The sequence below is a fragment of the Amphiprion ocellaris genome, chromosome 10, assembly GCF_022539595.1.
Source record: "Amphiprion ocellaris isolate individual 3 ecotype Okinawa chromosome 10, ASM2253959v1, whole genome shotgun sequence".
Taxonomy (NCBI): Eukaryota; Metazoa; Chordata; class Actinopteri; family Pomacentridae; genus Amphiprion; species Amphiprion ocellaris.
This window is the reverse complement of record NC_072775.1, coordinates 36723976-36750492: the sequence shown is the minus strand read 5'-3', so window position 1 is coordinate 36750492 and position 26517 is coordinate 36723976. Positions and strand designations below refer to the sequence as shown.

The 26517-nt window shown below is 45.2% G+C and overlaps 2 protein-coding genes across 2 annotated transcripts; both read right to left on the bottom strand.

Annotated features, from left to right (window-relative positions):
* Window positions 1–231: 231 nt before the first annotated feature.
* On the bottom strand, window positions 232–5530 carry LOC129349913 (kelch-like protein 18). Its single transcript, XM_055014770.1, has 8 exons — window positions 5364–5530; window positions 3297–3427; window positions 2740–2880; window positions 2425–2623; window positions 1919–2079; window positions 1699–1835; window positions 1339–1561; window positions 232–1257 (listed from the first exon to the last, which is right to left on the bottom strand). Exons 1-8 carry the CDS (start codon window positions 5490–5492, stop codon window positions 1149–1151), a joined length of 1230 nt encoding a protein of 409 aa, XP_054870745.1. The 5' UTR covers window positions 5493–5530; the 3' UTR covers window positions 232–1148.
* A 4107-nt stretch (window positions 5531–9637) lies between these two features.
* puf60a (poly-U binding splicing factor a) lies at window positions 9638–25459 on the bottom strand. The gene is made up of 11 exons (XM_023270595.3): window positions 25211–25459; window positions 23355–23444; window positions 22961–23053; window positions 20557–20607; window positions 18668–18829; window positions 18257–18349; window positions 17928–18141; window positions 16563–16753; window positions 16041–16155; window positions 13227–13462; window positions 9638–11411 (listed from the first exon to the last, which is right to left on the bottom strand). The coding sequence occupies exons 1-11, from the start codon at window positions 25229–25231 to the stop codon at window positions 11112–11114; spliced, it is 1566 nt and encodes a 521-aa protein (XP_023126363.2). The 5' UTR covers window positions 25232–25459; the 3' UTR covers window positions 9638–11111.
* Window positions 25460–26517: the final 1058 nt, after the last annotated feature.

Below are 26517 nucleotides of genomic sequence, written 5' to 3'. Positions count from 1 at the left end.
TGAGTTAAGGGATTATATTAAGGGTTTATATTGAGGTGAGTTAAGGATTTATATTAAGAGTTTATATTGAGGTGAGTTAAGGGTTTATATTGAGGTGAGTTAAGGGTTTATAGTAACAGTTTATATTGAGGTGAGTTAAGGGTTTATATTAAGGTGAGTTAAGGGTTTGTGTTGAGGTGAGGTAAGGATTTACATCAAGTTGAGTTAAGGGTTTATATTGAGGTGAGTTAAGGGTTTGTGTTGAGGTGAGTTAAGGATTTATATTAAGGGTTTATATTGAGGTGAATTAAGGGTTTGTGTTGAGGTGAGTTAAGGATTTATATTAAGAGTTTATATTGAGGTGAGTTAAGGGTTTATATTTAGGTGAGTTAAAGGTTTATATTGAGGTGAGTTAAGGGATTATATTGAGGGTTTATATTGAGGTGAGTTAAGGATTTATATTAAGAGTTTATATTGAGGTGAGTTAAGGGTTTATATTGAGGTGAGTTAAGGGTTTATAGTAACAGTTTATATTGAGGTGAGTTAAGGGTTTATATTAAGGTGAGTTAAGGGTTTGTGTTGAGGTGAGGTAAGGATTTACATCAAGTTGAGTTAAGGGTTTATATTGAGGTGAGTTAAGGGTTTGTGTTGAGGTGAGTTAAGGATTTATATTAAGGGTTTATATTGAGGTGAATTAAGGGTTTGTGTTGAGGTGAGTTAAGGATTTATATTAAGAGTTTATATTGAGATGAGTTAAGGGTTTATATTAAGGTGAGTTAAGGGTTTATATTGAGGTGAGTTAAGGGTTTATATTGAGGTGAGTTAACGGTTTATATTGAGGTGAGTTAAGGGTTTGTGTTGAGGTGAGTTAAGGATTTATATTAAGAGTTTATATTGAGATGAGTTAAGGGTTTATATTAAGGTGAGTTAAGGGTTTATATTGAGGTGAGTTAAGGGTTTATATTGAGGTGAGTTAAGGGTTTATATTGAGGTGAGTTAAGGGTTTATATTGAGGTGAGTTAAGGGTTTATATACAGGTGAGCTAATGGTTTATATTAAGGTGAGTTAAGGGTTTATAGTAGGGTGAGTTAAGGGTTTATATTAAGGTGAGTTAAGGGTTTATATTGAGGTGAGTTAAGGGTTTATATTGAGGTGAGTTAAGGGTTAGCTCACCTGTCCGTCTCAGGTGCATAACACTCCACTGAGTTCAGAGACGACTTCCCGTCGTAGCCGCCACACACGTAGATGCGTCCGTCAATCACCACGGTTCCCATGGCGCTGAAACAACAACAGATAGTGGTTTACAGTCTGGAGTATTGATCGGAGCAGGTATTGATCAGTATTGATCGGTGTATTGACCTGCGCTGGCTGTTCATGCTCGACACTCGCGTCCAGCTGTCTGTCTCTGGGTTGTAAACCTCCACCGTGCTGAGCCGTGATTGGCCGTCGTAACCACCAATGGCGTACAGCAGCCCGTTGACGACAGCCACGCCCACTCTGCTGCGAGTCATCCTCATTGGCTGACAGCGCTCCCAGAAGTTACCGATTGGATCGAACACCTCGACCACATTAAGAGAGTCACCTGGGGAGACAGAGGAGCCCGGGTTTGTTCTCAGGTTTATTCTCGGGTGTGTTCTCGGGTGTGTTCTCAGGTGTGTTCTCAGGTGTGTTTTCAGGTTTATTCTCGGGTGTGTTTTCAGGGACAGGTGAGCAGTGTACCTGAGCTGTTGAGTCCTCCCACGGCGTATATGAGTCCTGTGATGGACGTGCAGCACCTCTGTCGGATTTTGAAGGCGGGCAGGTGAGGCCGGCGGTCTGGCATCAGGTGGAAATCTTTGGCTTCGTCCACCAGATCTCTGCCAGAAACACAAACCTTAGTGTCAGCAGGTTCTCAGGACGCTGCTTCTTCTCAGGTACAGATGTGCTGCTGTCGTCTCACCTGCACTTGTGGCAGCAGCGAACCAGGTCGTCCTGCTGCACTCGGTCTGACAAGAACTGAGGTCGACACAGAGGAAGCCGGATCTTCGACAGCAGCTCCGGAAGCAGCGTCTCCCTCCGGTCCCGGTCATGATGGACCCAGGCCAGCACTGCCTCAAACACCTGGACAGGTAAGACATGCCTCAAACACCTGGACAGGTAAGACACACCCCAAACACCTGTACAGGTAAGACAAGTACAACTGTCCTACTTTATTTAGCAGGCATTTTTATCCAAAGCGACATACATCTGAGAGTGGATCCAACACCAGGTAGGTGAGCGGGGCACTGGAACCTGACAGAGATTTAAACCACCAACCTACCGGGACAAAGTCTGGGTGCTAATCACTGAGCTATCATAAGACACACCCCAATCACCGGGACAGGTAAGACACACCCAAACACCTGGACAGATAAGACACACCCCAAACACCTGGACAGGTACCCCTGATCATCACGCAGACTTCACCTGCTCCTCGGCCTTCACGTTGAGCTCGTCGCAGCCCACCAGCTCCAGCAGCTCCTCGGTCCTGAGACCCAGGAACTCCTCAGACAGCGAGACGTCTACGAAGTGCTGGTGCAGGAAGCTGCTGGCCGAGTCGTACAGTGTCGTGCACATCATGGTCTCAGCGAACTGACGCACTCCCAGACAGTTCTTAGGGTGCAACCTGAAGAGACACAGACTTACTACCAACCACTGCGTCTGGCTCCTGTGATGTCACAAACAGGTGTGACCCCAGGTGAGCAGTGGGAGCGTACTGAGCGCGTGCGGTGTGGCACTGACCTCTCCTGCAGGAAGGAGCAGCAGGCGTCTTTAACGTTCTGCAGCTGCAGGAAGCTGGAGCCAATCAGGAGAGACTGGACGTTCTGCTGGTCAATGGCGACGTGGCCGCTGTACGCAAAGTTAATGAGAGCCTCCAGAGCGCTGCAACACACGGTATACTGGTTATACTGGGTATACTAGTTATATTGGTTAAACTGGGTACACTGGTTATACTGGGTATACTGGTTATAATGGTTACACTGGTTATACTGGGTATACTAGTTATATTGGTTAAACTGGGTACACTGGTTATACTGGGTATACTGGTTATAATGGTTACACTGGTTATACTGGTTATACTGGGTACACTGGTTATACTGGGTGTAATGGTTATTCTGGGAATACTGGGTACACTGTGCATACTGGTTATACTGGATATACTGGTTATACTGGGTATACTGGTTGCATTGATTATACTGGTTATACTGGTTATACTCGATACACTGATTACACTGGTTACATTGGGTGTAATAATTTCCTCTACTGGTCTCAGACTGGTCTTGTTCAGGTGTGCTTACCTGGGGTCCATTCCCTGCATCAGGATCTCGTCCTGTTTACACTCCACCATGTCGTTGGTGAACATGGCATGGAAGTACGGGATGGAAGCCGCCAGGACGATCCGGTGAGCGCTGAACTTATGATCCCCGACCTGCAGACACAAGCACACACATGATGGACACTGTCCTCAACTGTCCTCACCTGCCCCTACTTGTCCTCACCTGTCTCTACCTGTCCCTTCCTGTCCCTACCGGTCCTCACCTGTCCCTACCTGTCCTCATCGGTCTTCACCTGTCCCTACCTGTCCTCACCTGTCTCTACCTGTCCCTTCCTGTCCCTACCGGCCCTCACCTGTCCCTACCTGTCCTCACCTGTCTCTACCTGTCCCTTCTTGTCCCTACCTGTCCCTACCTTTCCTCATCTGTCCCTACCTGTCCTCACCTGTCTCTACCTGTCCCTTCTTGTCCCTACCGGCCCTCACCTGTCCCTACCTGTCCTCACCTGTCTCTACCTGTCCCTTCTTGTCCCTACCTGTCCCTACTGGTCCTCACCTGTCCCTACCTGTCTTCACCTGTCTCTACCTGTCCCTTCCTGTCCTCACCTGTCCCTACCTGTCCTCACCGGTCCTCACCTGTCCGTACCTGAGCTGCAGGTTTTGTTGCGGCTGCAGATTCAGCAGGTTGGACACTGAGATATTAGGAGGATTACGGTGACCTCGACGTACGAGCAGACGGAGGACAGGTGAGGTTTTTTAGGTAATGATGCTTGATCAGTTCTCACAACCTCCCAGATGATCAATACGAGCGATCGATCGAGCACCAGATGTTGAGATGCGGTGCTGTTCTTTCTCACTGGAGGGAAACGGATCAAACAGAACGACAGAATAAAAACAAGCAGAAAGAGACGAAGCGACGGAAAAAGAAACTATAAAATCCCAACAATAAAAAGACACGAGTCAAAGACGAAGAGCAGAAAGTAGAGACTGATCAGCTGATAGATGTCCACCCTAAAGGAGCTGCAGGAGGGAAACGACACGGCTCTCCACTGAACAGTTGGATTATTAGATCTTTATAAACAGCTGCTGATTAATTCAATACCTGAAACAGATTAGTGGTTGTAGCCTTAGTACTTCTATTGGTATTTAGAGATATCTGCTCTGTCTGTTAGTTGCTAAACTATCAGATGATTAATTAACAAACAGATTAAATCACATCTGGATCCAGCAGAGGATAAAAGTTTAACTAGTGAACCTGAACAGTGGAGAATGTTGGTGTAAAAATAGAAAAGAACATCTAAAAACTTCTACTGACATTAGAGCCTCAACAGGAGGAGAAATGTCAACCAGAGACTGGATTTTAGTAGAAATATGGATCTATCCATAGATAGACACTGACAGGGCCTTTATGGAGACACTAGAGGATTAGAGGTTTGGAATTTTTTATTTTCAAGAAGGAATAATTGAGATGTTTCCTCTGAGGTCTTAGATTCTGTTGGATCAGTTTGTTTAGTTTCATAAACTCCTGCTAACATTCAGACCGGATTAGATCAATAATAATGATCAATTCTCACCTCTCTAAATGATGTTTCATGTCTTTCTGAGGCTCCAGATGTTTTTATGTTGATGTTCCCTGAGAATCTGATCCAGTTTCAGTTATTAATCTTCTACAGGTTGATTTTAAGTCTTTGTTTTTCTTCTCATCTTTTGTCAGCAGAAATAATCCTTCAGTCAGCTCAGATCAATTCCAGTATCAGCTCTGATCAGCAGCAGCCGTGTGACGTCAGCTGTCAGAACTCACCTGAGCAGCAGGTGTGTGACGTGCTGCTGCCGCTGCTTCCTGCCGATAGGTTCTATTGATTATTGGCTTCACGCGCTGATCAGCGTCCACCCGGGCTCACCAGGTGGAAGAGTCACGTGACCCGCTACCTGATCAATACCCGTCAGAGGTCAGCTGTTAGCATGGTGTTAGCCTTCTAGCCGCTAACTCACCGGTCAGTAATAATCCGCTTTTAGCCTGTTAGCATGCTGTTAGCTCGTTAGCAGCTAGCCGCTTCAGCCTCGAGCTTCGTCGTTTTTTTTTTTTTTTTACCTTGAGCGTGACATCACAGAGTTTTCCCTGACGTCGGATCTCCTCCATGACGACATAGCCTCGTGCCGGCAGGTCAGTCACCGTGAAGTGAACTAAATCCTCGAGCTCTTCACACAGAACGTCTCCCATCGTCCCAGCAGCGGCGGCGCGGCGCGGACTGAGCCCTGCGAGCCGCCGTACGGCCGCAGCGGCGCATGCGTGAAGTCAGCGCCGCTAAACAGAAACGAATCCGGTCCGCCCCTTCACAATAAAGCACTTTATAGAGGAACAGCAATTCTGCTTCCGATTTGGTGTCTGGGTTTCAAAATAAAATGAAAAGGCGGTCAAAATGATTTCGGATTTGAAATTTTAATTTCATAAAAGAGAAACACAAAGACACAAACAACAACATAAAAAATAAACGACATACAAGAGCACACAAATATTAAAAATACAAAAACACAAAAAGCTTTTACATCTAAAGCAAGATTAGTGGTAAAATGTACAAAACATTTATTAGTTTAATTATTTTATGGAAGAAATCATGAGCAAAAATAGTGCAAGTACTGTTGTAAAACTAGTAATTCAGCCTCAAACTACAAGAACCTGCTGGTAAATTAAGCTTCTATCAAGTTTAATGAGTTTTAAATGTCACAAAAAATCTGATCTTTAATCAAATGTTTAATATTAAACACATGGACAGCTCTAAAATAAACTGTTAGGTGTAGATTATGTCACAGTATTGATCACGATATTATATATATTACTTTTTACATAGAACTTGACATAAAAATCTTTACATTTAGTAGATCTTGTTAGTTACATTACACATCTGTATTCCATCTATTTTTGTCACTTTATTTTTTCATTTATTTGAGAAATGTTAAAAAGGGAAAAATTCAGTAAAATTAAAACTGTTTACCGTGTGGAAGGCAGAGGAAGAATCTGACACCTGAAGCTCATCAGAGCTTTATTCCTGAAGAGGACTTTGATTGGTTCATCCGTCACCACAGGTAATCCAGCTGTTTTAATCCAGCAGGTTAAAACAACATCTGAGAGCTGCTGAATGATTCGTTTTGTGTTTGAAGCTCTTCATTTCTACTCCGGTGCAGTTGGGACACCTGAAGCTCAGAAAGCTGAAATCAGACAACAGGACCATCTGAAGGTATTCCAGAGTTAAATTAATATAAAACGGGAACATTTGTGCTTCATTTGTGTTTTATTCAGACCCTGATGTTCCTTCAAACCCACAGAGACCTGAACACATCAGTTATTATTAAATATGAGTCTTTATTCATCCCACTGTGGGACATCTACAGCAGGTCACCGGCAGGACTGGCGTCTTCACCCTCCACCTTCTCATCAGATCAGTTCTTAGTCCAGATGGACGTCCTGAAGGAGGAAAGTCTTTGAAGGGTCCTCCTGTGTTGTACCTTTAAACCACTTCTGCACCCAGACAATTCTCCTGCATTTTGGATCTCAGACTCGGACAGAGGAGCTTCTCCACCATCACTCCTGGCCATGGTAACACCTCCGACATCTGGTTGAGAGTTTAACGCATTCTGGACCAGCAGAAGTTTATCTACTGGATCCTGACAGTCTGACCAGACCAACAGAACCTGATGGACCAGGTGGAACCCATTCAGGAGACCAACAACCAGACATGCTGTCCAGTGAGGAGAAGGAACCTCTGGGGCTCGGTGTTCAGGTCAGAATCCTGTAACGTGGTTTTTAGTCTGGGTCTTTGAGCATTTCAGTATTTCAGTAGAAGAAATTCAGAAAGTAAAAATCTTCACCAGATGATGAATAACCAGAGTAATCGTGATGGTGATGGAGGTCCAGCAGGTCTGTGGTCCATTCAGTGAGTAGATCTGTAGGTGGTAGAACTGCTGCAGGGTTCCTACTGGACTCAGAACATCTAGAACAAACATCTGCAGTAGAAAACGGATGTGGACGTCAGATTATTGTTGAGGTTTTAAACATGTCATCAGAACGACATGAGCAGATCCAGGATGATCTCTAAACATCTCAGCCTGGCTCCTCATCTGGACTGATCACTGATGGTTGATGGAGGAACATTAAAAGAACCGACTCCTGACGGTGTGTTTGAGTCCCTCAGTAAAACACAAAAACACTTTGACTCATTTAGTGGAAGAATTCAGTTAAATTAATTCTGTCTGGATGGAGAAGATCAGGAGCAGAAGGAGTCCCAACAGAAACCTTCAATTAATGAATGTCCCCACAGCCAGGGATGACTCTAAACTATTAGAAATGTTTCTGGAGATCTGAGCAGCAGCTCCAAGAGCTGGACCTAAACCCAGCAGCTGGACCTAAGGAAGGAACATCATTAAAAACCCGAATAAAGTCCAGCTCCCCTCTAAACCAGGGGTGTCCAACATGAGGCCCGCGGGCCAAAAGAGTTCCTCCAGAGGGTCCAGTCCGGTCCTCAAAGTCTAAAAATTCCAGACAAGACATTAACTGCAGATTGTAAATTAGTAAAACTATAAATTTAAAATCATTTCTCGACCATGAAAAGTTGTTTTGATCATAAAGTAAAATACTAGGTTGTTCATTGTTCTTTTGTCATTTTGTGTCCCCTTTTTGGTTTTATTGTCAAAACTCTGCTGCCCGACTCCTCACCCGAACCTGTTCTCACGACCATATCACCCCCGTCCTGCAGAACCTCCATTGGCTCCCCATTTCACACCGCATCCAGTACAAACTGCTTCTCCTCACCTTCAAGTCCATCCATAATCTTGCCCCCTCTTACCTTACCGATTTGCTCCTCCCCTACACCCCCCCCAGGAATCTCCGCTCCTCCCACACAAACCTCCTTTCCATCCCGCACAGGACCAGCCGGCGACATTGGGGGGACAGAGCCTTCGCCATTGCCGCCCCCACACTCTGGAACTCACTCCCCCATGCCCTCCGTGACTGCACCAACCTCACCACATTTAAATCCCTTTTAAAGACTCACCTTTTTAGATCTGCTTTCCTTAAGTGATTCTGTATTTTATCTTGAACTTGTTTTACTATCTATTGATTTTAATTAACAGTTTTGTTTTATCTTATTGTATTTTATGTACAGCGTCTTTGAGTTTTTGGAAAAGCGCTTTATAAATAAAATTTATTATTATTATTATTATTTTGTCTCATGTTGTTTCTCATTTTTGTAATATTTTGTCCATTTTTTAAATCGCTTTGTAACTTTTTCTATTTTGGGGGGGGGGGTTTGTGTCATTTGTCAGATTTTTGTAATATTGTCTTTTTTTGTCTGATTTTAGTCATTTTGATCCTCCAGTAAATCCTCTCTGGTTCAGTTCCAGGTGACTAAATGTTGTGTTTCTTTGTCGACACTCTGTGATCTGGAAGTTGTAATGTGGAAATGATGAACTGAGGCTGAATGTTGATGAAACTAAATTTATTTTTAAGTATCTATTTATCTATATCTATATATATCTATATCTATCTATCTATATAGATAGATAGATAAATGTCAGGTTGTTCATCATGTTTAATAAAAAGATAATTCCTTAAATGTGAACATTTTTGCACTAAAACAAAGGAACCATTAGGAGTTATTTAGAGGTTATTATGCTGTGGTTTTACTGGTTTCAGTGGAGCTCAGACTGGAGGTGGAACCTGGACTAAGATGAGTCTGACTCTCCTGCTCTAAAGCAAAGCTCCAGACTAACTTCTTCCCCGTCTCTCTGGTCCACTGGTCTCCCACATTTACCGATGTTCCCTGAACGCCCCAGAGTGCAGGCTGAGGTAGACCAGACAGGTGTGAGCTGAAGGTAGTTTGAAAAGAGAACATGTTCTAAAGTGATTTTATTCATGTTCTCTGTGAGAGGAGAACCTGGTGCAGGTAGGAGAACCTTCTGAGCCCACAGGTTTAAACGGAGAGACCAGCCGGATGTGATTCATGATCATTTAACTCTGCAGCTACACACAGTCCATCCTCCTGGTTCCTCAGTCTAGTTTGAGAAACCAACATCAGCTCAACAACTGGATTTATGCACCAGGCAGGAGAAGACTGAAAGGAAATCAAGGTTGGACTGCAGGTAAACATCTGGATGGTCATCATTCATTCACACCTCTGGAAGCTCCACCTGTCTGAAAAGATGTTTGAACACAAAACAGGAATCTCTTCCAACGGAACCATTTAGATTTTCTAAAACGTAAACAGGTGTCGTTTATTTCAGATCTTTAACTCGGTAAACGGAGGATCTGGACAGTTCTCTAACCTGGGGGCCCCTTGAACCCTTCAACCAATCAGACAGCAGCTCCACAGGTCGTACAAAAGAGCAGTTTTATTCACGTTTCAGTGTTTCCATCAGAACCTTGAGGAGCACCTGAACGCACCAACCCTCTGGAACCAGACGGAACCGGCCTGGTGTGGACCACATCGTGGTGCGTTCAGGAACACCAGTCGGTCCACACATCCAGATGTTGAAGCTGCAAACAAAACCTGAACATCTGGACCACAGCTGCCTCCAACCTGCTCACCAGTTCAGAGTGTCCATGAACGCACCACGGGGCTGCTTTCAGACCAGAGCCCCAGAACCAGGTCTACCTGCTGGGAGTGTCTCTACAGGACCAGGACCAGGACCGGGAATGGGACCGGGACCAGGACAAGGACCAAAACCAGGTCTACTGTCAATAAACTGATAATAATAATAAATAATGAAATAATAACGTTCCACCCATTAAAATGAAGTACCACGCTGTGTTCTGGGTGGGATCAGGTTCTAGAGTGGCTCTGGTTCTTCTGTACAATTCTCCTGGTTAGTTTCCTGCTAGAACCCACACGTCAGCGCTAACAGTGGATGGAACCAGCTGCAGGTCATTCATGCTAACAGCAGTCTGACAGTCTGTCTCTAAACCAATCACAGTCATCCTGGGCGGAGCTAAGGACAGGAACAGTGATTGTCTTTACTCAGAGTGGAACATCCTTAAAAGCTTTAGTGATCATCATCCCTCACCTGTATCCTCTGTAGGGGGCGGAGTCTAGGTTCACCTGGACAGGTAACGCTCTGTCACAGGGGGACATAGAGACAGTTTAGAACCATCAGTTAACTGCAGCAGGTCTGTGGACTGTGGGAGGAAGCTGGAGAACCAGGTGAGAACCCAGCAGGGAGAACATGGTGACTCTACACAGAAAGACCAGAACCAGAACCAGGGGTTGTTTATGACAGGCCGACACCCAGAGTCTACATGTGGTCAGTCCGACTAACAGCAGGATGCTGAAGGACAGCGATGGGGGAATGTTCTGGTGGAACCCCATTAAACAACCTGAAGGAGGCTCTATTTGGACCTTTCCTCAGAACAAAGGTTCAGGTTCCCTGAAACAGCCCATAAGATTCTGCAGTGGACAGTGAATCATGGTGAGGAGGTCTGGAGGGTGCTGGTCCTGTTTCAGAGCATTCACTATTGTTACCACGGTAACAAAGGTTCTCTGACTGAAACGACGTACTTCTTACTTACTGGAACCCAAACCGTGATCTGTCTCTGGATCTGTCCCTGGATCTGTAGCTTAAACTATGCCTGCCTCTATCCAGATGTCAGAAACCATCAGCAACATGCTGAGCAGGAAGGAGAAGATCTGCAGGTCCAACATGTGGACCATCAAGTCCAACATGAGGACCATCAGGTTCGTTAATCCCTTCCAGGAACCAACTGAAGAAGAAGAAGCGTCTCCAGAAACAAACACCAATAAAAAACTGGGTTAGAAAGAGGCCACTACGCTACACTTCGGTGTTTCAGGTCCTACGCTGAGAGGTCGCTGCTGTCGAAGCGTTCCTGGTCATAGACCTCAGCGGACACCTTCCGTCCTCCAAACCAGCGCTGGTTCAGCGCCTGGATGGCTTGGTTCATCTTGGACGCCTCCAAAAACTCCACAAAGATCTTAACGATGACGTCTGCATCGTCCTCCTCGCCTTGACGCTCCTGGTAGATGATGACTCGCTTCACCTGGCCGAACTTCCCGCACTCCTCGGTGACCTCACCCTCTAGGTCATCGTCGATGTCATCGGGTCCGACCATGTTCCTCAGGACCATGACGGTGGACTAGGAGACACAAGAAGTCAGGCAGGTCAGATTCAACAGGTCAGACTCTGAAAATCCTTGGCACCAGAGTCAGATGTATCGCTCCATTAAATGGTCATCATCAGATCATTCCCATATATATTTGTGTTTTATGGTCCCCCCCCCCCAATCTCTATCCCTCTACCCCTCCCCCTCTACCCCTCTACCTCCACCTCTACCCCTCTACCTCTAACCCTCTATCTCTACCTTCACCTCTAACCCTCAATCTCTACCTCCACCTCTAACCCTCTATCTCTACCTCTTCTATCCCTCTCAACCCGCCCGGCCAGCAGCAGATGGTTCCCCCACATAAAGAGCCGGGTTCTGCTCGAGGTTTTTTCGCTGTTAAAAGGGCGTTTTCCTGCCACTGTCTTCTTAGGGCTGCTCTGGGGGTTCAGGCATATGGGTTCTGTACAGCGTCTTGAGACAATTTGACTGTAATTGGCGCTATATAAATAAAATTGAATTGAAATAAATTGCAAATTGAATATGGTCCAGTAAGGACCTTCTCCTCCATCAGTGAGCTACCATCCATTCCTCACTGACAGACACTGACCTCAGCAACTTCGGTGACCTCTCATGGTCGTGTAAGATCTCCAGTGGAGGTTCTACATAAACCGGGTCACTGTTCTGTAACTTGGTAAACATAGCAACAGTCTGTGCTGGTTCTCGGTCATACATGACATCACAATCTTTGGTGGCTCAGCAAAAAAGACAATTGAACTTCTTTTTGGTTCTTGACAAGGTTCCACCTGCATCCAGGAAGGTTCCTCAGTTCCATCTAACTGCTGTCCCAACATATCATTAAAACACGTCTGGCATGACGAAGTGGTGGTGAGGCTGTCTGGGCAGGTTTTCATTCAGATTACTGATAAGTGGCATCACACAGTGTCTGTTGGATATGGACGTTCATGTTGAAGTGGTGCAGCGTCTCTGACCACAGGCGGGTCCACAAGAAGTCCTAACATTCCTCCCCAGACACTTTAAATAACCTTCTCTCATTTGATATGGGGGAGTTAGACCTGAGGAAACCTTTTGGATGAAGGTGAAACCTCTTCAAGAACCAAAAAAGATTCTACTGAAGCATTTTAAGTTTATCTGAATCCAAATCAAGATGCTTTTCTAAACTAAACCAGGTAGTGGTGGGACCTGAACTGAACCAAACCAAGTGAAAGACAGCGAGAGAAGCAAAGGTCAAAACGAGAAATCAAAACAAAACTGTAACTATGGTCTGAGGTTGAACTCAGGTCTTCTGGGTCTGTAGACTTTCAACACCTCATCCCCCAGTCTCTAAAGGTGGATTAGAATGGTCTATGGACTGGTCTATGCACTGGCCTATGGTCTATGGTCTCGTCTATGGACTGGTCTATGGACTGGCCTATGGTCTGGTCTATGGACTGGTCTATGGTCTGGTCTATGGACTGGTCTATAGTCTATGGTCTGGTCTATGGACTGGTCCATGGTCTGGTCTATGGACTGGTATACTGTCTGGTCTATGGACTGGTCTATGGTCTGGTCTATGGACTGGTCTATGGTCTATGATCTATGGACTGGTCTATGGACTGGTCTATGGTATGGTCTATGGTCTGGTCCATAGTCTGGTCCATGGTCTGATCTATGGACTGGTCTATGAACTGGTTTATGATCTATGGATTGGTCTATGGACTAGTGTATGGTCTGGTCTATGGTCTGATCTACGGTCTGGTCTATGGAGTAGTCTATGATCTGGTCTACGGACTGGTCTGTCCACTGCTCCAGAAACATCTGAGGGTGCCACCAGACCAGAGTTGTGATTACCTCCTGCTTGCGGAGCAGCTTCCTCATCACCATGTGTCTGGCGCTGCTGCCGCTGATGCTCATGTGTTCCTGCTCGCTGAGCGGTTCCATGGTGCCGTCCTGCTGGACCTCCTGAGGCTCCTCCTCGTCCTTCCTCTTCAGCTCAGAGCCGAGGGAGGCCGCCGGCGTCGGGGGAGCGGCCAGCACCGGGTTCACCAAACCCACCTGAGGCAGGCCGGGTCGGGCCAGGGTAACGCCTGAAAGAGACACCAAGCAGGAGGGACAGTCGGGTCAGACGGGTGGCACTGAGCGGCCGCACAGAGCCGCCCAGTTCTACTGGAGCAGAAGAAGAGCCTCCGGAGGACTGGACCGACCCCGGGCCTCTCCTACCCACAGCTACATGGGGTGCACTGGTTTACTGCACCTGCACCCGCCTGCATCAGACGAGTGGAGTCAGCACTGACATGCTCAGACACAGTGAGGTAATAACAGGTGCAGTAAACCAGCGCACCTTCACACTGTCAGCATCCTGACTGAGGCTTCAGGTCGGTTCTTCCTCTAGTCACCGGTTAGACTCATACTTACAGTTGGTGCAGAACAACCAGGAAACAGGATTTGGACTGAATCTGAGAGGATCAGAGGAGGACGAACAAACCAAACACCCCCCACCCACAAATCACACAGCAGCTGACACTCACTGGCCAATAGGACTGAGGGGCTATGATTAAAGGGAGGGGCTACAAACAGTCCTCTTCACTGGTTGGTCAGTGTGCAGCAAAGGGGAGGGGCTAAGAGGTCACTGTCGTTGGGGTTCGAGAGGGGGGAGGGGGGAAACAGAGAGAGAGAAAAAAGACAATAAAAGAGAAAATCTATTAGTGGAGACACTTCAGATGCAGCAACACAAACAACAGCTGGGACTAACGGAGCACCTCCTGCTGGATGCCTCCTTCACTGCAGCTCCTCATCAAACTGAGTTTCTGCTAAATCACAGCATCTTCCAGCTGAGACCTGAACTGTGACTGAAGAGGAGGCTGGTCACACCTGGTCACACCTGCTTCAAACCAAAGCGCCTCTTTTTATGGTGCTACTACAACCTTTACAGCCCTCCAGGTATTTAATATCTCCAGCCTCATAGATCAGGATCATTTTGTTTACTGCTGTCACACAGGAGCCATAAAAACAGAATAGTTTGTTTTCAGGAGGGTAGAAATGCTCATTATCAAATTATCCATCAATAACCGATTCACTGACAACACAAACTGAGCACATGACATTTGACTGGTTCCTGTTTTACAGAGAGAGGCTCCACCTGGAGGAACAGCCAGGTACTACAGTTGGTCTATTGTATTAAACAGGAAGAGCTCCACCTGGAGGAACAGCCAGGTACTACAGCTGATCTACTGTATTAAACAGAAAGAGCTCCACCTGGAGGAACAGCCAGGCACTACAGCTGGTCTACGCTACATGACGAATTTATTCTGTAGGAAAGTTCATCTGCAGCTGCTGAATATTAAAGACTGACATTGGATTGGGGACAAAATTACTTTTAGGATACTAGGATGCTGCTTTTTGGGCGGTGGAACTCTTACTTCCATCAGATTGTCTGTAGGAAGACATTCTAATGAAGAACAGACTACACAGAACCCTAGACTGGCATGAGATAAGTCCTGCAGGAGGAACAGGTCCAGCGAGAACCGCTCATAAGGACCGATCTATGGACTGACCCTATCAACATGAACCCATCTAGAGGTTCACCCTGGTACGTTTCTGAAGGTCATCATTAGATCTTGTAAAAACTAATCATCCTACAGCTAATCCAGATAGCCATCAGCCCGTCCAGCCAGGATGACGGTGAGCATCTGATTATCTTAATATTAATAATCCTGTGGATCCACTTGATCTGGTTCTACTTTCACAGAACTGAAGAACCCAGTAATACCTGGAGGAACCACCAGGTTATACATGGTGTAAAAATCTTTTTCAGAGGGAAAAGTGACGCTTTGATTTGAAAACAAACTGAAATATTATAGTTTCTCCTCGTCAGATACTGTAATGAAGCAGAGGATTGTGGGTCGGAAAAAACGCTAACTCTGTTTTTAGTATGAAACTGCAATAAGGATTATTTTAGTGTCAGTGATTTTCTGGACGAGTCTATTAGCTGAAAATGTGGATCAGAGCTTCCTCAAATGTCTTCCATAGTACCATTAATCAGCTCTGATCAGTGGTAATATGACTCCTTCTAGACCTCCTGATTCCTGCTGACTCTGTGGTTCACTGGTTTTTAGTTGCTCACTGATCTTCCTGGATCCTTTTCCATCTTTGTCAAGTCTCTCAGTCAGATGTTTCTCTTCCTCTGTTCAGTTCTTCTCCATGTGGAGCCGTGATGCAGACAAAAATAGACCCAGTCCATAGGTCAGGACTGAGGAAGCTGGAGTTTCTACTTTGTAAACTTTGTTTCTGTTCATCAGAGGAAATACTCTGCTGTTCTAAAAGTAATCTGATTACTGAGGGCTGATGTAGTTAAAATCATTTCATATTTCAGTGATATTACAAACTGTCCTCTCTGCTGTAAACAGGAAATCAGACCAATTCACAGCAACACCTTCTAAAACACTGAGTCAGATTTGTTTAGTTGCTGAATCTTCCAGGTGTGTTCTGCTGAGGCCAGGTAACCGTCTGCAGGTGAGCAGACTGACTACCTGGAACTGACTCGAGCTGTGACTAGCTGCACCTGACTCTTCAGACGGATCCTTTTATGTGATTTAACAGCACAGTGTTCTTCTTATTGCTGGGCAGGGTGAATATTTATGTGGGTGAGGCTTCAGCTGTTCCTACCTGTGATCACACCTGGAGCCTGGGCGGCCATGACAGCCTGAGGAAGTCCTCCCAGCTGCTGAGAGAGGAGCGCCGGTCCAGCCAGAGCTCCGAGCACCGACGCTCCCACCACTTCCTGAACGCACCACCAGACAAAACACATTTAATACTGCAGAAAATACATCAAATACTGAATAAAATACATCAAATACTGAAAAAAATACATCAAATACTGAATAAAATACATCAAATACTGAATAAAATACAGAAAAAATGGATTTAATATTGAATAAAATACATAAAATACTGAAAAAAATACATAAAATACTGAATAAAATACATAAAATACTGAATAGAACAGATTTGTTACTGCAGAAAATATATCACATACTGAAAAAATAGATTTAATACTGTGGAAAATACATCAAATCCAAAAAAACTGTTAAAAATGGACAGAAATATATATAAAACTGCTAAAAATCTAGGAAATACTGAATGAAATCCAGCACTACTGCAGGAAAAGGGGGCGGAGCTTGTGGTTACCTGAGCGGTGATCTTGGCGGTGGCGGCGGCGGCAGCCACGGCGGCGGCGGCAGGAAGTCCTCCGGGGGTGGTCGGCGTGAGGAGGGGCATGGGCGGAGTCACGGCCTTCCCCACCCGCAGGTACTGCCCCCCCAGGTCAAACAGGTTCATGGAGGCCACGGCGTCCTGGGAGGACTGGGCCTTATCGTACTCTAGAACACAGAACCAGCAGAACACCGTCAGCAGCGCCCCCTGCAGGGCGACTGGTCCGTCTGCAGCTCTAACAGCAGCAAACACTCATCCATCAGCCGTCAGACATGAAAATAATCTCCAACGTTTCTGATAACCGTCAGTCAGTCTGAGTCGTTTTTAACTAGAAAAACTCTCAGAGAGCTCAGTCCTCCTCCAAGGCTGCTCAGTCGTTGGATCATTTCCGATGGAAGAAATCACCATAGAATGTGTTCATTTATTATAGATGAACCCACAAACTAAATGACGTTGTGCTGAGCACAGGCGTGTGTTCTGCATGTGTACATTACGTACAGATACCGGATCACGTGACCTAAATATGTAGCGGGCGGCAGGAATTGATGGGACTCAAAAACACCCCCACAATTTAATCAGTTGTTCCTTGGATCATTTCTGATGGATAAGTCCTGATAAGTCCTCAGCGGTGGATTTGTGGTAGGATTACAATCCTGTGATCATGTAGTGTTCACTTGTTGTCATGGTTACAGTGACGCCGTGCCGCTATCTGGCAATGATACAGAAATCTTTAACAGATCCGTGGATCCAGACTATAAGCTGCATCACTGTTTAAATCTAATCACCTGGTCCTTGTGTCATTTCTGACCTTGACTGTAAATTTCATCCAAATCCATTGGTCTGTTTTAGAGGAATGTTGCTAACAGACGGACGGACGGACGGACGGACAGACAGACAGATGGATGCTGATAATCACATAACGATATTTTCTGGTTCTTTCCTCTGTAGTAAACTGAAGATCTTGAGACTAAATCAGATGTTTGAAGAATCAACGATGTAAATTATTATTAATATTATTATTATTATTATTATTATTATTATTAATTAGTATTATTACTACTATGTTTAATTATTATTATTACTAATGAATCACTTGCAGCTCCTCCTTACATCAAACTCTTAGTGATTTTTTTGACCATCTTGCTGATTTTCTGCATCAGTTTGTGTTAAAGTCTGAACTAAACGTCCTGCAGAACTGAAGTCCTCTTTCTGTCTTCTAACTCTGGAGGAGGACCTGCAGGACCACGGAGCTTCAGGTCCTCCTCCAGACACCAGAGGAGTCTGATTCCTGGACCTGAATTCCAAACAGACAGCTGTCTCCGTGTTCCCTGCTGGACTCACCGATGAAGCCGTAGCCTTTGTGCCTGCCAGTGGTCGGCTCTCGGGCCAGCATGCAGGACTTAATCCTCCCGAAGGCCTCGAAGACACTCTTGATGTCATCGTCGGAGAGGTCGGGATGAACCGACGCCACGTAGATCCTGTTGAAGGCGCGAGCTTCCTCCGCCAGCTGGTCGATGATGGGCTGAGCCTGGCCGATGTTGCTGGGCCTCCCCACCTGCCAGACGACGATGAGGGAAAAGAAGAAAGACACTAACATGGATGTGACGGAGAGCAGCAGTGTCATCAGAACATCATCAGAACACCATCATGACAGAGCTCTGTTGGGTCACCTTGATGTTTCTTCCTCCCAGCACCACAGAGTTCATCTGCTCCAGAGCCAGTTGAGCTGCTTCTGGCATCTCGTACTCCACGAAGGCAAAACCCTGCAGAGACCAACCAGACGGTCAGACCTGGATGGAAGGAGAACCACAGGAGAACCACAGGAGAAGGACCACAGAAGAACCACAGGAGAAGAACCACGGGAGAGCAACAGAAGAAGAACCACAGGAGAACCACAGGAGAAGAACCACAGGAGAACCACAGAAGAAGAACCACAGGAGAAGAACCACAGGAGAACCGCAGAAGAACCACAGAAGAAGAACCACAGGAAAGATGCCAGGGATGGTCAGTGTGTGTTATAATGTATTAATGTGTTATTGTGTGTTACCTTGTGTGTGTGTTAGTGTGTTATTGTGTGTTACCTTGTGTTTCATGGTCACAGAGTCCCAGGACATGTCGATGCTCTTGATTGGTCCAAACGGGGCAAAGGCCTGTCTGATGGTGTCCTCTCCCAGCTCGTAGTAGATGGAACCCACGTAAACCCGACACATGATGGCCAGAGCTCTCTGCCGCTGGGCCGCCACCTCCACAACACACAGGAATGATGGGAAAATCAACACGTTAGTACCCTCAGTCCAACCAGACCGTCACGTATGACGTTTAGTAGCTACACAGAAGGTAGAAACACTGTAACGTCAAACAGGAAGTGATCCACTGATCATCAAACATCGAATGAAACACCAGTCCAAGTTCTAAAGGTTCTGTGGTTTCAAACACTCCAGATTATGGAGGAACAGGAGGAGCTCTGCAGCAGTAAGATCCAAACAAACATCATGTTGATCTAACTAGAGGAACCCAGGATGGGCTGGAGATGGGATGATGGGATGGAGATGGGATGATGGGATGGAGATGGGATGATAGGATGGAGATGGGATGATGGGATGGAATGATGGGATGGAGATGGGATGGAGATGGACTGATGGGATGGAGATGGGATGGAGATGGAATGATGGGATGGAGATGGGATGGAGATGAGATGGGATGAAGATGGGATGGAAATGGGATGGAGATGGGGTGGAGATGGGGTGGAGATGAGATGGAGATGATGATGGGATGAAGATGAGATGGAGATAGATGATGGAATGGAGATGAGATGGAGATAGATGATGGAATGGAGATGAGATGGAGATGGATGATGGGATGGAGATGGGGTGGAGATGAGATGGAGATGGGATGGAGATGGGATGGCGATGGATGATGGGATGGAGATGAGATGGAGATAGATGATGGGATGGAGATGGGATGATGGGATGGAGATGGGATGAAGATGAGATGGAGATGGGATGGAGATGAGATGGAGATGATGATGGGATGAAGATGAGATGGAGATAGATGATGGAATGGAGATGAGATGGAGATAGATGATGGAATGGAGATGAGATGGATGATCGGATGGAGATGGGATGGAGATGAGATGGAGATAGATGATGGGATGGAGATGGGATGGAGATGGGATGGCGATGGGATTATGGGATGGAGATGGGATGGAGACGGAGATGGGATGGAGATGGATGATGGGATGGAGATAAGATGGAGATAGATGATGGAATGAAGATGAGATGGATGGTGGGGGGTGATGAGATGGAGATGGATGATGGGCTGGAGATGGGGTGGAGATGAGATGGAGATTGATGATGGGATGGAGATGGGGTGGAGATGAGATGGAGATGGATGATGGGATGGAGATGGGGTGGAGATGAGATGGATGATGGGATGGAGATGGGGTGGAGATGAGATGGATGATGGGATGAGATAAGATGGAGATAGATGATGGAATGGAGATGAGATGGAGATAGATGATGGAATGGAGATGAGATGGAGATAGATGATGGAATGGAGATGAGATGGAGATAGATGATGGAATGGAGATGAGATGGATGATGGGGTGGTGATGAGATGGAGATGGATGATGGGCTGGAGATGGGGTGGAGATGAGATGGAGATGGATGATGGGATGGAGATGGGGTGGAGATGAGATGGAGATGGATGATGGGATGGAGATGGGGTGGAGATGAGATGGAGATGGATGATGGGATGGAGATGGGGTGGAGATGAGATGGAGATGGATGATGGGATGGAGATGGGGTGGAGATGAGATGGAGATGGATGATGGGATGGAGATTGGGTGGAGATGAGATGGAGATGGATGATGGGATGGAGATTGGGTGGAGATGAGATGGAGATGGATGATGGGATGGAGATTGGGTGGAGATGGGGTAATGTGTCTACTGGCAGGAGAACAGAGACTCACCGACTGCAGAGGAGACAGAGCGTCTCCTAAACCCATCGTCAGAGACGCCATCTGAGACACAAGAAGACCACGTTAATAAAGCAGCTGCAGGTTTCCATCCAGCAGGTGGCGCTAATAAACTGATCTACTACACGCTCACCTGCAAACACACATATGACATGCAGCTGTAACATGTATGACATGAATAATAAAGCAGAAGTTATTAAAGAGGTGAAGCTCAGACTGTGAAGAACTTCTGTAGATTCAGTTTAAATGTGACAAATGTCAGTTTTCTGTCAATCAAACAAATATTTTGCTGATTCATCAATTAATCTGATCATTGATGAAACAGTAAAATACTATTTCATTTAATTTTATGGTATTTGGACAAAATATAATCATTAGAAAACATGTTAAATGTTCCATGTTCTGTGCAGTGGGGTACAGGGGAGGGGGTTCTCTAAACAGATCCAGATCAGTCTGTGGCTCCTGGACTCCATGGAGGTGGAGGAGAGAGGAGAGATGTCTACTATCATCAGAAACTCCTCCCAGCCTCTGCCTCAGACTGAACACCTTCAGGAGCTCCTTCAGGAACAGACTGTTCCACCCTAAGAAGGAACATTTCTGCAGCTCCTTTATTCCAGCTGTCAGATTGTTCAGTGCTGCTTTATAAACTTCGCTGTTTACTGTTGCACTTCTTTTCCCCAATTTACACAAACATCCACGTGCTCCAGAGCAATAACTGAGCCCTCATCCTCTGTATTTAGTCTTCTACAGAAGATTAAAACAATCATCTGTATTTAATGCTCTCTGATTGCTGCTCTGTGTTTTTCTTATTTATTCTTGTTCTGCCTTTGTACTTCTGGAGCTGCTGGAACAGTGAAATTTCCTACTGTGGGATCAGGAAAGATTACTGATGTCTAGGGCTGCAACAACGAATCGATAAAATCGATAATAATCGATTATTAAAAGCGTTGGCAACGAATTTCATTATCGATTCGTTGTGTCGCGCGATTCGTGCGTCACTCGCCATGTCGCGGAGCCTACTTCACCTGCAGAGCTTTGTCAATGCTGGCTGACGGAAATAAAGTTTGTTTTTTTTAAATAACTCCACCTGTAGAGCGAGTTGAACAGAGCGAGGTGGCGGCAAAGCGAAAGTAAATTCAGAGTAATTTCAACCAAACATGACTGACACGGAAAAAACAGTCAGACCGAAATCCTCAAAAGTGTGGCAGCATTTCACGCTTCAAAAAACAAAAACCACGCTTAACATGCAAGATTTACAAAAGTGACATGATGTACGGGAGCACCACGATGATGATGCAGCACCTGAAACAGAAACACGTTGGAGTCTCCGATGAGGATGAAGGAGCTCAACAGCAGGTAAGTCACTACATTATCCTACGTTTGTTCTGTTTTACAGCGAGGAAACGTAACGTTACTCTCTCTGGTAGCTCTTCTGATGCTAGTGTTTGTTTGTTAGCTGATTAATGACAGTGACAGGGCACGTGTGTGTGTGCGTGTGTGTGTGTGTGCGTGCGTGTGCGAGTCTTTTTATTTCCCTTTAATCAGCTTAAGCAGGGTTTGAATATGCTTTATAAATAAATGTAACTTGCCCACAATGGTGATAGTAATTTAAAGATTAAGCCTCAAGTTTTAATTTTCTCACAGTCTGAGTGAAGACACTGGTCTGTGTTGGAGTGAAGCAGGATGAACTGCATTTAGACCAAACAGGGGTTAAAGTAACTTATTACATCCACTCAGTTTATGTAATGAAGTATTTTTTATGGTGCTTGTCCTATCTATCTATCTATCTATCTATACGTGTGTGTGTGTGTGTGTGTGTGTGTGTGTGTGTGTGTGCATGCGTACTTTGTGTTTTGCTCTTTGGACTACTTACATGCCTTAGCCTAATACTGCAAATAAAACAAGATAATTACTGAGTTGTTGTAAATTGTGCTATAATACATACTCAAACTATACTATCTTTCTCATTTCATGAACAGCAAACAATGACAGGCTTCATGATGAGCAAGACATCATGTCCACCACAGCAAGCATCTGTCTGACTGACAGCATCCTCAACATGATGCTCACTGACATGAGGCCTCTGTCGACAGTTGAAGACGAAGGCTTCGCTTCAATGATCTTATTTGCTCTGTCAGTCCAAATCTTCTCTTTCTGAATAAAGCAGCGGAAATTAAAAATGTGTTGTTTTTTTAATCCAATTCATCGATTAATCGAAAAAAAATAATCAGCCGATTAATCGATTATTAAAATAATCGTTAGTTGCAGCCCTACTGATGTCATCAAACATCCCAACCAATCACAGCAGCTTTAGTTTCCTCCACAAAAGTCCAGAACAGGTCCAGGTGTGTTACCTGAGGACAGGTCCAGGTGTGTTACCTGAGGACAGGTGTGTTACCTGCAGGCTGCTGAGCTGCTGCTGCTGCTGCTGAGCCAGAGTCTGTTTGACCAGAACGCTCTTGATGCTCTGCTCCATGGCGTACTTCTTGGCCTGCAGCAGGAAACAGCCAATCACAGCTCAGCGTACTTAGAAACATGACCAATCACAGCTCAGCATACTCAGAAACACGACCAATCACAGCTCAGCGTACTCAGAAACACGACCAATCACAGCTCAGCGTACTCAGAAACATGACCAATCACAGCTCAGTGTACACAGAAACATGACCAATCACAGCTCAGCATACTCAGAAACACGACCAATCACAGCTCAGCAAACACAGAAACACGACCAATCATAGCTCAGCAAACAGCTGCCAGAACACACTTTGTGGTGGTGTGGTGTGTGTTACCTTCTGCAGCGCCTCCTGCTGGTTGGGGGTGAGCGGTGGCAGGCCCAGCTTGGTGGTGGAACCGTTCTCCATGATGAGAGCTGGACCTCCCTGTTAGAACCAGGAGAACCAAACATACACACACAGCTGAAGATTTACACACAGAAACACATAAACACTACACATACACATTACATACACACATAAACACTACATAGACACTACCGTTCATCAGTGTGGGGTCACGAATAGGGGCTTTCGACCAAAGAGCACCAGGTGCTAGGTTGGTTCAAAGTTGAGAGCCAGTGCTTTTTTGGTTCAAATCTCGTACCGCCCCAGAACAGGATTGTGTTTCCATTCAGAAGGAGCAAAGTTGGAGCTGCTTCATTGCGCCACCACAAAACGTGTGTACGTCACTGCGTACGTAGCCGTTCAACAGCGTTCGCGCCGTACGGAAACCCACACAACAACAATGGAGGACTTCATTGGAGTGGTGTTCATGGCTTTGCTAGTGTGTCTCGCCATCGCTGAACAGCAAAACCTTCTGTTAGAGGTTACCCATCGGTGTCGCCGTTCCAATGCCCGGCGATCACGTTTGAGAAGAAAGGTAATTATCAAAGACGTTTGGATACTTAACAGTAAACGTGCTAGCGTTAGCTCAGCTACTTAGCTTCGACTACGCTTGCATTGATTACTTAGCGGTTAAACACGCGCAATAAGTTGATGATCATATCTATGTTTATCTTTTTAGATGTTTTTAGATGTCACCCCGCCCCCTGCCCGTGACATGCTCGGCTCTCAACTCTGGCCCAGAAATGAGTTGGTGCCTGAAACAGCCCCAGTTTTTGGAGCCCGGAGCCGCAGCTCCGGTGGTGGAAAGACCAAAAAACGGCGCCAAGTCGGGCACCGGCTCCGACTCTGAACGGGCTCCACCCCGGTCGAAAGCCCCTATTAAAAATGTCCTTATTGTTGAAAGAAAATCATTTTTTAATGAAGATAACACCAAATGAATGATAAATCCAGTGTAGACATTGTTAATGTGGTAAATGACTATTCTAGCTGGAAACAGCTGATTTTTAATGGAATATCTCCATAGGGGTACAGAGGAACATTTCCAGCAACCATCACTCCTGTGTTCTAATGCTACATTGTGTTAGCTAATGGTGTTGAAAGGCTCATTGATGATTAGAAAACCCTTGTGCAGTTATGTTAGCACATGGATAAAAGTGGGAGTTTTCATGGAGAACATAGATTTATCTGGGTGACTACAGACTTTTGAAAGGTGGTGTGTGTGTATACAATCATAAATACATCCAAAAAAAATAATATATCTTGATATATAAAGTCCATATCTCTCTGTGTGTAACTGTTTTGGACTAACAGATTTTCCAAACTTTTCTGATTAACTGGATGTCGCTGATCTTAGATCAGATAAAATACTAAAATCCTCTCAGCTTCAATAAAACTTTAACATCTCATGTTTCTGAGATATTTCACTGAATTAAAGGAATAAAATCTTTCATTTCTGCCTCTTCTTACTGAATTCTGTTATTGAGAAACTGTTTTTATTTTTATTTTCTGTTGAAATGCTGCAGGCTGCCTGATCAATCATCTCTAATCACTGATCGATCCTTTAGGGTCTATCAGGTGTTCTACAGCTAGCTTAGCATCAGCTAGCTCAGCATTAGCTAGCTCAGCACCAGCTAGCAGACCCGTCCAGAACTTCTGTGTTGTTAGCATTAGCTGGCATTAGCTCAGCTGCTTATGATCGGCCTCTTCCTCCTCTATCGATCAGTCTGATGGTTTAAAGATGAAAAACAGCTTCTTGTTGTTAGCATTAGCTTAGCATCTTTCCCTCAGTAAGTGGAGCTCCGTACCGCAAAAACGGCCGCCGCCATCCGGCTCACCGCCTCTCCGGTTGCCCGCCTCTCCGACCTGCTCTCAGTCCGGGGTTTGGCTCCAATTTCTCGGATGTTTCTGAGCTTTGACACCCGGAACACAGGCTCTTGTTCTTGTTCTTGTTCTTGTTCTTGTTCTTCTTGTTCTTGTTCTTCTTGTTCTTGTTCTTGTTCTTGTTCTTCTTCTTCTTCTTCTTCTTCTTCTTCTTCTTCTTCTTCTTCTTCTTCTTCTTCTTCTTCTTCTTCTTCTTCTTCTTCTTCTTCTTTTTCTTTTTCTTTAATCAGCGGTTAGCAAACAGTGACTTGAGCACCATTAGCGCCACCAGCTGGTCGGAGTTTGGATCACAGGACTGAATTTACTGTGGAGTCACAGTAGTGCCATAATAAAAGATAAACCTGCTAGGAAATAAATGTGTAAATATAAAGAGGAATAAATAAATATGGATACATAAAGGTACATTTTGTCTTTGCTTTTACTTGATGGACTGAGCTGTCAATCAAATGGCTCTGGGAGGGGGCTTCCTGTCCAGGTGAGTAGTCCATACCTGGTCACAGGATTCCTTCTAGCTCCTAGCACGATTAAAGGGAAGTGACGTCACCGTGGCGCTGAGAGGAAGAACACACCACAGACTGTATATAAAGATTATTTATTTTTAGATTTATTTATTGTTTATATATTTAAATATTTTTATTTCCTTATTTTCTAACAGATTTATCTTTTATTGTGGCACTCCTATGACTCCATAAGTTACAGTGTTCATAAAAATGAATCAATAATCAATAGATTAGTAACTCAGATCAACGGTCTGATTTCATTGGAGGGAGAAGATGAACAGATGGATCAGAAACCGGACGGTTCCTGCAGCTCTAATGAAACTCACTGATTACTGCTTTTATCTGCACAAGTCATGTATGTTCTGCTCATGGTTCTGGTTCCATCCATCGGCTCCAGGTGAGTCTGCAGGTGAACATCTGGAACTTGTTGAGGTTCTACAGACCCTGAAGCAGCCATTTCCTCTGGAACACCTGAACGTCCAGCGGGTAGAACTCCAGGAACCCGGAGGACGAGTTCAACCACAAACTAGAGGGAACTGAATGTAAAGTCAGCATGTGAACATCTATCTGTAGATGTTATTGAGCAGATCAATTGGACACGTTGTATTGATCTGTTACATGTTATTGATCAGATCGATTGGACACGTATTGATCTGTCTGTAGATGTTATTGATCAGATCGATTGGACACGTATTGATCTGTCTGTAGATGTTATTGATCAGATCGATTGG